General features: G+C 40.1%; 1 protein-coding gene across 3 annotated transcripts in view; it reads right to left on the reverse strand.

Moving 5' to 3' along the window:
- The window catches only part of MAP4K3 (mitogen-activated protein kinase kinase kinase kinase 3), a 159133-nt gene that overhangs the window by 103976 nt on the left and 42322 nt on the right, over window positions 1-12835 (reverse strand). For all 3 annotated transcript variants that reach the window (XM_019516196.1, XM_019516195.1, XM_019516193.1), the window contains exons 5-11: window positions 12395-12442; window positions 9695-9737; window positions 8297-8369; window positions 2315-2446; window positions 1966-2028; window positions 1289-1370; window positions 1082-1192 (exon numbers count right to left, since the gene is read on the reverse strand). In XM_019516196.1, coding sequence (XP_019371741.1) covers window positions 1082-1192; window positions 1289-1370; window positions 1966-2028; window positions 2315-2446; window positions 8297-8369; window positions 9695-9737; window positions 12395-12442 — 552 coding nt within the window. The remainder of the gene's footprint in view (window positions 1-1081; window positions 1193-1288; window positions 1371-1965; window positions 2029-2314; window positions 2447-8296; window positions 8370-9694; window positions 9738-12394; window positions 12443-12835) is intronic.

The following is a 12835-nucleotide window of genomic DNA, read 5'->3' on the forward strand; positions in this document are numbered from 1 at the left end:
AGGGGTTTTGCCATTTTGGAACCAGAAAAATACCAAATTATATTCTAAAAATCAAACAAATACTACAAAAATCATTAATTTCATTTCAAAAAATATTTCTGTCCTGATTTACATGTGTTTGTGTCGTGTACATAGAAGTGATAGTATAATAGCTTAAAATGAAGTCTTACTCTTGTATATTGTGAGGGGGTGGGGGTGGGTATAGGTTTGTGGGTGTGTGTATGTAGGATGGGGGAGCATGTGGGTGGGTGTGTGTGGATGGGTATGGGGTTTTTGGGAGGCTGTGATTTTGTGAGGAGAGGGTGGCTGGGGAGGATTGGCTTACATGCAGGGGTGGGGTTTGCACACAGACTTCCCCCCACCCCTGTAGCAGGCAGAGCCCCTGCCAGCACTCCATCAAGCCCGGGCTCTGTGCTCCTGCCACTCCTGGCCCCGGGGCACTGGTGTAGGCCCTGTGCTCCTGTTCACTGGCACTTCCCCGTCCTGTCTGCCATTACTGCCCTTGTCATGCTGCTTCCTACCCCACTGTGCTCACTGCTCCAGCACCATGTCCCAGCTGCATGGCTGCTTTAACGGGCACCCAGGGGCAAATAAATATTAATTTTCTATTTTTTTTTTTTAGGGGCTCCATGGGCCAGACAGAATGTCCTGGTGGGCTGCATCCAGCCCACGGGCCATATTTTGCCTGCCCCTGCTCAAGAGCCAAACCAAAAATAAGGTAAATTAATACAGGTAAACTTGGGGGGGAAATAAAGTCAATTTTCTTCATCCCCAGTTCTTTTTATAAGCTTTATAAAAAAAACTGTTTCTAGTTATACAAGAACCTAAAAGAGCACAAGTTAGACACTGACAATTTCATTCCACTTCTACTTTCTCTTTTAATATATTTCTTCTCAAATACAACAAAATCAGATAATCTGCTAAATGTGTGACAATCTGGTTACACAGAAGAAAAATATCCCAAGGCAGTTTGAAATTTCAAATGTTTAGCAAAGAGTTTTAGATATATAAAATGTCAAATATTTAATAAAACCATTTACCAGCAAAAATTATTTACTTTGCAGTTAAAATGTATTCTTACCTCAGGATCATCATCGTCAAAATCATGGTAAGTAGAGTGATCAGGATTATTCATTTTATCTAAAAGTTCAATAGCAAGTGTTCGATTTAAAGGCTGTGTAACAAAAGGATGCTAAAAGACAAAAAAGAAGGAGAGGACATTAAAAGTTCAATAAAAGTAAATACAAGTGGGCACAAAAATCATAGGAAGGTGGTCAGGAACACACACCTGTAGTAGTTTTTCAGCTGTAGGTCTCTTTTTAGGATTTTTTGTAAGTGCCATTTTCACAAAGTGATGGAAAGTATTTGACCTAGTAAAGGAACAATAGGTAGTACAATTATAAGCAGGGGTGTCAAACGCATCCAGGCACATGAGCTGGAAGAAGGGTGCAGGGCTGGATAGTGGGCCAGATCGGGTCCAAACAGCCCTGAATGCTAGAATCAGTGTGCACAGCCAGTCTGGTCTAGGTGCCACATAGCATGTACTGGCCCGGGCCCCAGCCCCAGGTACAGCATGTGGTGCAGGGAACTGGTCCAAGGCACGCAAGACTGGTTTCAGGCATGCACTCCACATGATGCCCACACCAGACCATCCCTGAGCCAGTCCAATACATGCACCTCATACACCACATGACCCAGACTGGTCCCATGCAGTGTGTGTGCACCAGGTCTAGCCCCCAAGCTGGATGTAGCCCATGGCAAATTGGCTCTGTGTCTGGCATGCAGCACATGGAGCTGGGGGCAGTGCATGCCGTATGTGGCATGCTACTCCAAGTCCCACAGGCAGCACCCTGGCTAAGATAATGGGGCTCTGCAGTCCAGATCCAGCCTATATCTTTGACAGCCCCGCAATAAAATAATGAAATACAGAATTAGAAATGTGCTAAAATAGCAGAAGGTACTTACCATTTCATTTTGTCTTTTAGCTTTGGAGGTTGAAAGTTGCTTTTTGTCATTAAAAACAATGCTCTGAAAAACAACATTTTCATGATGTGCATCACCTTTAGCATATAGCCAATTACAATTGCTTATTTTTGGCTGAAATAAAAAATGTAATCAACTCAAAAATATTAAGAGGACAAAGTTGCTCATTTACACAGCATAAAAAATGGCCACGACAAATTCTCACATGCATATACTGAAAACTGTAACTCAATATGATTTGCAATTGCCCTGCATATGGTAACCAAGTTTAGCCAACTATTTTAAAAATGTAACTTGTGGAATTTTACAGCCTGTCATAAAATTTACCAACCTCATTGGATGCAAGTCAAACATTGGAGGCTGAAGTTCTGCAAGTTCTATAGCTGTTATTCCAACTGCCCAAAGATCACACAGTTGGTTATAGCCACCTTTCCTTTCAACTGCAGCAACTTCTGGAGCCATCCTAAAAGTACGTTTCAGAGAAAAGACATTTTTCTTTTAGATTTATTTTTCCCAGAACTCAAAATGCTTAATAGTTTGTGTTCCATTTTATTATTCATTTTCCTTCGGTTCCACATATTTACAAATGTGTATGCATTGGTCTTATTGGGAAGCTCCTGAAATTCACCTGTTGGTCTACAGAACTTCAGGTGATATTTCAGTTCTCTCTCATTTTATCCTTTCCACTCCAAGTATGTCCAACTGCAGAGGCTGAAAGGATATCAAGCCTAAGAACATTTAATACTATTTCCCACTGAGGAGGAAGATAACATATGCTGATGATGCTTCCAAAACACTCCAAAGTCTGGCAGCAAATGAATGAAGCAAACTAGTCTTGGATTTTTAGCCACAACATGAGCATGATATTAGTGGACTACTTGCATTTTATATTTAAAGGCAAATATAATCTAACTGTAGTAAAAACAGTTATTTAAAAAAACACCCTGGAAAGTAAACAAAAGATACTGACAAGAATTCTACAGAAAAAATTATGCCTCAAACAATAGACTTCTCTCTCCAAAAGTGACCAGACAGTGTTGATTGCCAAGCGCTGCATGGACCTCCTGTGCTACATTTAACCATTCTGTGTCCATTTCCTTATTCTCAGTAAGGTGCTAGGAGACTCCATGAAAGTTTGCAAGAAGGTGCTTATACAGTGTAATATACAGAACCAATAGCCAAAAACAGGAACACTCAAATTAAAATCATAGAACCACCAGCATTATGTGAAAAACATCCATTTTGGTTTCTTGCAGAAAGTTACATATATAGCTGAATACTAAAGTCACATTCTATCAGCTAGTTGATATTCTCAAACTAAACAGGTTGGCCAGGGCTTAATCTATATGCAAGACCATCAAGAAAACAAATTTTCAAGCAAGAAGTTTTATAGTTTCATAGATGTTAGGGGCTGGAAGGGACCTTACAGATCATCGGGTCCAGCCCCCCTGCACGTGGGCAGGAAAGACTGCTGGGGTCAGATGACCCCAGCAAGATGGGCGCCAAGACGCTTTTTGAAGATTGCCAGGGTAGGTGACTGTACCACTTCTTGGGGGAGCTTGTTCTAGACCCTTGGTACTCAACCTGTTAAGAAGTTTTTCCTTACGAAGCGATCTTCAATCAGTTTGTGCCCATTATTTCTTGATCTCCCCTGGGAGGTCTTGGTGAAGAGATGCTCCCCCGGCCCTAATGTATGCCCCCGATATACTTATAGGCTGCCATCAAGTCCCCTCTGAGTTTTCTCTTATCTAGGTTGAATAGTCCCAAGTCTTTCAGCTCCTCCTCATATGACCTGGTCTCTAGGCCTCTAATCATGCACATGACCCTCCTCTGGACTCTCTGGAGCTCCTCCACATCTTTCCTGAAGTGCATGAATTACTTGTCTCCTAGTTAGTAATGAATCAATACCCCAAGGCAGTAGTGATAACCTGAAGTGCAAGAGAGTGTTTAAACAAAAACCTCTTCTAAACACAAATATCCTTACCATGTAAGTTAAACACAAATGGGTGTAAATTGGCCATGAAGAAATATTAAGGCTGACTCATGATGATTGGAGCAATCAGGTTCTGGGACAGCCTTCATACGTATAAATGTGTGTATGTACATATATATGTATAATATAATTAGATATGTACTGAAATAGCAATTTTACATTTCATGCAAAATCAGGTGTTTTCTGTTAAAAACGATCGGCTCTGCAATTGACAGGCTTGCTGGGGGGAGGCAGGGGAGAAGAAAAAAAAACAACTTATTGCCAAGCACAGAAAATGGTAGGAGGCCCTGCAATCTTGAAGCACCAGGAGGGAAGTGGAAAGAAAGGGGGTGAGAGGGACCTAATGAGAGGCTGAGCCTATGACATAGGCTCAGTATAGGCACCAGTTAGGGAAGTGACAGGTTTTTGGCGCCATCTTTTAAGCAGCCAGAGGCATGCTGCTCCAGCATACTGCAGCTTAAGGATGATTGAGAAGGGATGAATACAGAGAAGAAATCCTCCAAGGGGGCCAAATATGTTTCAGGTCTCAACTGTGTAAGGTAGTATCCTGCAGGGACCTTGCACACTGATGGAGGTAAACTGTTTTGTACTGCCTGCAACATGTCTCTGGATGTGTCAAGGGAAACTATTACAAATCGATACGTAAGATTCCGAGGCACACATGAAGCGAAATCCTGCTGCAGAGGCTGAAGGACAGCAAGAAACAAGTGACTGTGTCCTTGCTCTTTAAAAACATCACAGAAAACAGCTTGGCAAAGCGAGTGGCAGCATTTTCCCTTGTAGAGGCTTTCATAGTGGCAAACATCCTGCTGGAGAAACTTGATCACCATAAGTTAAGATAGTACCTAAACCAAAATATGCCAAATGCTGGCAGTTTTCCATGTGCGAACAAGCTGCACCAAGACTATCTCTCTGCAGTGACTGTTTCACACATACAGTCCAATGAAGCCACCGACCCTCAAGATAACTGAGTTTTGGCCAGCCATCAAGGTCCGCATGACAGGCAATCAGGGGCAGATAAATATTAATTTTCTAAATTTTTAGCGGCCCCACAGGCCGGACAGAATGGACTGGCAGGCTGCATCTGGCCCCCAAGCTGCATTTTGCCCACCCCTGCCCATGCCAGTCAAAGTGGGGACTTACATGCAACTGTGTTGCAGCCAACGGAGCCTGTGCTCACAAAGTGGAATTTATGGTTTAATGCCATCTGTTACCATCCCAAGCACGTGCAGCACTACACCAGCAGTTTATGAGCGAGGAGCTGGATCATACTCGGCACACAGTGCATGCTTAAGCTATACCATCTCCTGGAACAGGGAGACGTTCAAGATGAAGTGAGGTTTGTGATGGAAAGGGCCACCTGGATTCACAGACCTTCTAACGTGGTTTGAAGGCCAGCAGGCTGTGATCCACCATTCACACAAGCTGATGGATTTGATAAAATGGGTTGAAAACACGATATCGCAAGAACTGTCAAGCTGTTAACATGAAAACCAGCAGAGAAGAGACCTGTCCAAGGTAACAGCTGTGATGCTGAACCAGTAGTACAGGTATGACCTGTCACTGTGGTTCAGATAACTGGTTGCCTCCTTTTTAGTGCTGCTCACATTCTGGACCCCAACCACGTGCCTGGTCGGAGATGTGACCCTCAGCTACTGTAATCAATCCCTAGATGGAGAAAAGAGCATGACAAGGAACACACTGCTTACATGAACTTTGTCAAAGAGTGCTGGATGCCTGTGCCTATGTTTGGGGATTCTGTGACTGGTTTCCACATCTGTATGCCCCGGCAAAATGCTGCCTCACCATTTCAACTAACTCAGTGGATGCTGAGCATGCCATCTCAGCGTATGGACAAACATTCACCCCAGAGACAGAGAATGTCAGCAGCAATTGCCAGTGGATGCTGAATGCTAGCATTTAACAGCTGGCATGAATTGCCTGTCTCAAAGTTAGCATTAAGTAAACTCCTTTTTTACAATGTAATTTAATAAAGTATGGTGATGGTATTACTTACAATTTATGTTGTATATAGCTTTAATTTCATAAGACATTTCAGTTTAGAGTTTAATTTAATGCTTATTGCTTAATAATACATTGATTAATGGCTTCCATGGGCTTAATCAAGGTAATTAAGCCTCAGTTTTGGCCATCTGCCAATCTACAGCGAGGGATGAAACTGCCAGTGCCCCGCAGCCAGGTCCCTGCCACGACAAGCCCATGAAAATGGGAGCCAGTCCCTCAATCAGCCCGTGAAATTGGCCACCGGACTCCTTGATTTCAGTAGGTCTCTAAATATAATGTATGAAAGGAACTACATGAAGTAGTACCTGCCATAGCAGAGGACTAGAATCAATGATCAAGGAAAATGCTTCTAGTCCCAGGTTCCTCAATTACTATTGTGACATCACTAGAAATGACAAGACACACCTGCACACAAGAAGTCTGTAAAGCATTTTGGCTTGAAAGTGGCTATGCAAGTCCAAGATCTTATATAATCACAAATCTTGGACAAAAGCACTGAATTTATTTTTGCTAGTTTGGCTAAAGACACAAGAGAAGGGAAATTCATTTTCCTATCCCTTTAAACACCATGCTAAAAAGGCTCATCAAACCTAAAATACAGAACACACAACACTCATTAGAAGCAGATCTCCATTACGACATGCACACATTTCTGCTTCCCAGTCTGAATGTTATGCATTCAGCTGAGACTTGGGTAAACAGAAGAAATTGGTGTGCTGTCAAGGAATACAGGAGACCCTCACCATTTGCAGGGGATACATTCTCATATCCCTCACAAATGGCAAATCCGCAAAGGCAGCACTGAGTTCATGAATGCTGTCCCCCAGCAGCTGGAGGAGGGGAGGGCACGGTTGCACTGGCAACAGCGGGAGCACGGTGGCAGCAAGTGCAGAGCTCCCAAGGAGCTGCTTTAAGTGTACTTAAGATGCGGGTTCGGCATTCATGAATATTTGAAACCACAAGTGTCAAACCTGCGAATAGCGAGGGTTTTCCTGTACTACAACCACTGGCCACTGTGCCGGCAGCTACTCTGTATCCTTCTCTGGTTAAATCTCACACTCCCACAGAGCAGCAAAGATGGAAGATTATGGTTGTTACACTAGACCCCCTCAGCAATGCATGGTAAATCACTATTGAGAAAGAGGAGGCAAGGTAATGTCCCCCTGCCTTCCAGCTTTTCTAACGGATGCAATAGTTTTGTTTGACCATGCATCCTCCTACTGCTCTAGGAAGCTCTGAAAAGGAAAACTGGTGCCTTTCATCTTCATTATATCCATGTAACACTTTCAAAACCAAAGTTTATGGCTATGACAATTATTTGAAATTATGCAAACGTCACCAGAAGAACTTGGCAAGTATGAAGTGGTTTATTTTAAAGACTGATAGGCCTAAAAGAACCTGGACACATCAACCAGGAAATAGAGCCACAATCCATTTCTGCAGTCATGACAGGAAGGTTGCATGTACAACATTGAAAGGGAAGTCAGTCCATGTCTAGCTGATGCTCAGTATTAAAAACATGGTCCATATTACACAATTTGAACATCTTGTCCTTTAGCCTATTCCAAGGATCATTATATGAACGTTGAATCTTTTCCTAATGCACTCATACCTGTATAAAATACACTTCACACAAAAGACGTCAAAATACTTGTTTTTACGAAAAAGATACTTTTATAGTGAAGAATGTGCACCATTCTCTTAAAGGCAGGCATGGACAATCACTTCCAGTACACAGAGGAAGTAAAACAAAATGCTGACCTATAAAATGTAAATGTGCAAGTAAATAATGTAGGAAAGGGAAGAATAGAGGGGTACAGGACTAGCAGAAGGGTTCATTCAATCACAGACTAAAGCAAAAGATTCTAAAACAAGATTTTTGAAGAGGAAATGGCTGGAAGGAAGAATATTCCAAAGACAGCAGAGCATCTATTGAAAGAAACAAGTAAAACAGCCACTTATCAACTGTGCACAATTGCAAGGCAGGCACACAAATGACAAATTAATAAACACCAAAACCCCACCATTTCAGACAGTAAGATGGGTAGTAGTATACAGTTCCGTGCAGAACTTTAAAATTATATTCAGTAACTGACAGTTGACAAGGACGGAGAGGAGGATGCCTTATTTATTTATTAAGCTCAATAGTTCTGGCCACAAGCTTAAGGTATTTGGTTAAATTTAGCGTAATTTAAAACAAATCTCTAAAACTCTGAAGAATTGCTTTTTATGTACATTATTGATTTTAGTTATTGTAAAAACTTAATGCACTAACAATTAAGTAATAATAATTACCAATATGGGGTGCCAATGAAAGATTTCCTTTTGGCAATTGTAGCTGTTATCTGTGCAGAGACTCCAAAATCGGCTATGAAAAAAAATGAAGATAGTTCATAAATGAAGTACTGATTATATGCAAGTCATTATTTATGAACAATATATTTTAGCTTCTTTGTAATATAAATTTCTTCAAATCCAGAAACAGAGGCCAATAAGATGTTTATATAATTAAACATTAATTTAATCCTCTGAATTGGATCCCCCTCAGGCATTCAAACAGGAACCCTATGAAAATGGAATAATGGCATGCAAACTATAATAGAAAAAATGTGCATGTTTCTATTTCAGAGCATCACTATGAATATGTAACACTATGAATATGTAACAATGCATCCATGAAATAAAATATTTTTAAAAGTACGTATTATTTATTTCCATGCATATCAGTACTTGAAAAAACATACCACCATACACAGTAGAACTCAGCATATATTGCATATTATTTTGTACAGTAAAATATGGTCAAGACTATTAATATTAAAGATGTTTAAAATAATTTTAGCAACTGGAAAAAGACATAGTCAGGCAGTTCTAAGTGTGATTTGGGATGTCAATGTTTTTTGAACAACAAAGTATGCTTAGCCATCTGGAAAAATTATCAACTTTCCATTAAACACCATTTTCATAGTTAAACACCCATGCAGATATATTAGTTTGTAATTTAAAATTTAAGCTCAAAACAAATGAATTATAAATACTTGGCTGTGTGAGAATCAGTTTTTGGTTATAACATTTTAAAGTTACTCCTTTTTGTACATAAGTGTTCATGCCATATTACTGACAAATTCTGATAGGGAAATTATTACCAGTTAAAGGAAATAAAAGCGAATGCTGAAAATTCTCATTTTCTTCTCTTTTATACATGGAAAATGATCGATCACTAAGTTATTACTTAAATACTCCCTATAATTCTATGTAATTACACAAACTTTATTTGAAATAAAACAATGTACTCCTGCATCTGTAACATTTTTAAATAGATTCATGTAAATCCTGTATTCAGAAGAATTTGTTAAAGGATGCTTTTATATGCAGACTTTTAAACTATATATATATGCTTTTTACTTCATATAAAATATACCAGCCAAGTCTCAAAACTAAAATTACTACATGGATGTAATTTTAGTTGACCGTTGCAATATCTGGCTAATTTGCTAAGAGGTTTGCCTTTTTACAACAGTTTTCTTAAGCTACTCTCTGGTGGGTACACCAGTGTATTAATGAGTCTCTCAATGAGATTTACTGGTAAATTATATGTCATTCAAACATTTAGGTTATAAAATTTCAAAAGTTTAAAACAAGTCGTTATAATTTGCTGCATTTGTACAACCTGACAAAGGTTCAAGTACTTACCTAATTTTACATGGCCATTATCCGTTAAAAGAATATTTGCTCCCTTAAAAGAAATAAACACATTTCAATTAAAGTGTGCAGCTTTTCCTGATAGTTTGTAGAAACTACAAGATTTGAATAGAACCTAGGAGCAGGGAATATACCAAGGATAATTAAACATTCAAACAACTGAAAAATTTGTTAGGAGTATTTTTAAAGTTAGGATGACATCCTGATATGTTGCATAACCCAGATGTTTGCAAACACCACACTGTAAGACCTGTGCATCCATACATTTCAGAGCTTCCCACTGTATATAAATTTGACTTCCAAACAGCAGAATTAAGTTTTGTAAATTGTTAAATTTGTGGCTAAATGTTCAGCTTTATGGAGTCAGCAAGCAGAAAAGATGTCCCAAACTGATCCTCAATAACAGGTTCCATTATAAATTGTCCCATACAAAAGGAAGCAAGAATTCTTGTGGGCTATTCTTTTAGTGGACCAACTGCATGGTTGGAAAAAGACAGACTAGCTTTCAGGTATCACAATACCCTTCCTGAGGTACTGTGTGTACCTACAACAAGGATGGGTACTGTGATATCCCAAAGCTTGTGTTTGTCTTATCTTAACCATGCAATTGGTCCAATAAAAGATATCGCCCACAAGCATTCTTGCCTCTCACATATTTTCTGGACCATCAAGGGCAACAACATCATTTGAACACAACTGTATAAAGCAGTGATTCGCAACCTTTTTTGTACTAGCACCCATTTGCAAACATCAATGGCCAGCCCTGAGCCACTGCCCCTCACTCCCAACCCACTGTCCTTGACCCCAAGACTTAACCCCAAAGTTTGTGGGGTAGTGGGGGGCCCAAGCAGCCCCTTGCAGGCTGGAACTCTGCCAGCCTGCATGGGAAAAGCCATGGTATCCCACATTTTCCTCCTTTAAAAGAGAATCCATTTTTAAAGTTTGTTGATCCATTTTTTAAAGTTTCCAACACTTTCATATATTCTTGCGACCCACTTCTGGGTTGCGCCCCATGAGTTCAGAAACACTGGTATAAAGGACACATTTAAGAAGAACCTGAGCAGTTGCTCAGGGCATATCTGAACTGAGACAGAAGCTAGCTAAGGACAGCAATAAATGAGAAGCAGCAAGACGGCAGCACCACAAACAAGCTGTTGTGGGAAACAGAAAAACACATTTCTAACAAACTTTGCTTTTCCAATCACTGCTTTTGATATAAAAAAGGAGAACAGAGGCCTTCACTATCACCACAGCACCTCAACTGCCTGGAAGGACTTTGTAATTGATGGGTTTTGTAACTGGAACCGAGTAAATTATTCTGTTTCTAAGGCCTTGGTGGAATCATAATCCAGTTTACTTTCTTTCAGTCAGGTTGCTTCCACGACATCAACAAAAACGCATAACTCAGTTGCTGAAAGAAGTAGATATGACTTAATATAAACAGAAGAACGTATGATTTTCCCCTGAGTCTTCTCATGGTTGGACAGCACTTCATAAGAATCGCATACATTTTGTTTTTTAAATTCTTCGAAGTATTCTTGGTCTGAACCATAGCCCACTGAAACCATCTAACAAAATCCAGTCTTTGACTCAGACCACTTTATTTCTTGAGTATGAACAGATAATATAGCTTTTATGTTCTGATTTTGAGAATACACTGAGTTACACATTTCAGTCTTGCAACAGTCACTTTTTTTTATATGGGTCAAGTCAGAGTGCATGTTGGTGACTATGGATTTGACAACTCTTTTCTATCAAACAAAAGCTCTCTTTTCTCATATCATGTTTCTGCAACTGTTCTTTGTTTAAAACCTACAGCTGAAAATTTTCCAAACTGTTTGTCCAAAATTTGGTTTCAAAATACAAATGACACGATCTTCACAAGCAAGGAGTTCCCACATCCCTAAGCACTATGATACATATCCCACTGAGGCAAATGGCAATAGGAGTTCAGCTGTAAAGCCAGTACACACCTATGCTTAAGCACCTATATCTGAAAACATTAGCATGTACTTTTCTTTTTGAACATTTTTCTTCCCAAATGCACAATTTAAAATAAGATTGCCTATACCCTTTTAAGAATTAAAGTTTAAAAAACAACTTGAAGGGTATAGTTTTTACATTATCAGTTGCAGAATACAGATTTATTCAAGCTACCACCAAGAGCTCAGTTATAGCTCTTTTAACCTCAAGAAGGGAGCGTTAAGGAGGCATTATCCCCCACCATAGAAGGCCATGCTGAATAGAACTACCTGTTCTGGGAGCTACGAAGCAGACAGAGAGCAAGGAATAGCAAAGTCATTATTCCCTCTTGTGGGAGGGTACAGAATAGGAGGGTTTGCTGCATCTTAAAAACATATCAAAGATTAATCCTCAGAACAACTGGAAATGCTCCCCTATCCAAACAAGGGCATGTACTGCGCTCCAGTACAGGTTGGCAGCTAACTGTCACAACACAGTCATAAATAAATGCTGTGTTTAAACCATATAAGAAAATTATTTTCCCAGTACAGTACACATTTTTAAAATGACACTTCTCTTTTGTTATGTTACTGTTTTATTAGTAAAAATAACAACAATAAAAATTAGTAAAAATAACAACACTTTAAAAATATTTCTCTGTAAAAATATGTAAAACAACATTCAAGCAATAGTTGGAACATTTACTTAGTTGAAAAACAATTAACCTACCTTTATATCTCTGTGCATTTTTCCTTTACTATGAAGATAATACAATCCCTGCAATTTGAGAACAAAGCATTTAACTAAAGAAAATTACATAATCATTTAGCTAAACTTTTTATTTCACAGAAATTTACAAGATGTTTGGTAACACAGATTTAGGATACATTCCAATAATTTAGTAAAGATAAAAAATAGGTGCGGGATGGAGGCACAGGTCAAGGAGTGGGGCCAGCTCCCATTGCTGTTTGGACCCCAGAAGCAGGGGGTGGAGGCCTGTGCCCTCAGATCTGCACAGGGCAGGCAGCAGCTGTGGGGTGCAGCCAGAGCTGATGCTGCGCAGGGCTCTTCTCACCAGGGTGCGAGCAGAGGTGGGAGCTGCCCACAGTCCACGAGTCACCCCCCCCCCCCCCCCCCCCCCCCCGCCGCCCCACCCCCGCCCCCCCCCCC

Source organism: Gavialis gangeticus, unplaced genomic scaffold (assembly GCF_001723915.1).
Source record: "Gavialis gangeticus isolate Ggan-Ray unplaced genomic scaffold, GavGan_comp1, whole genome shotgun sequence".
NCBI classification, from domain to species: domain Eukaryota; kingdom Metazoa; phylum Chordata; order Crocodylia; family Gavialidae; genus Gavialis; species Gavialis gangeticus.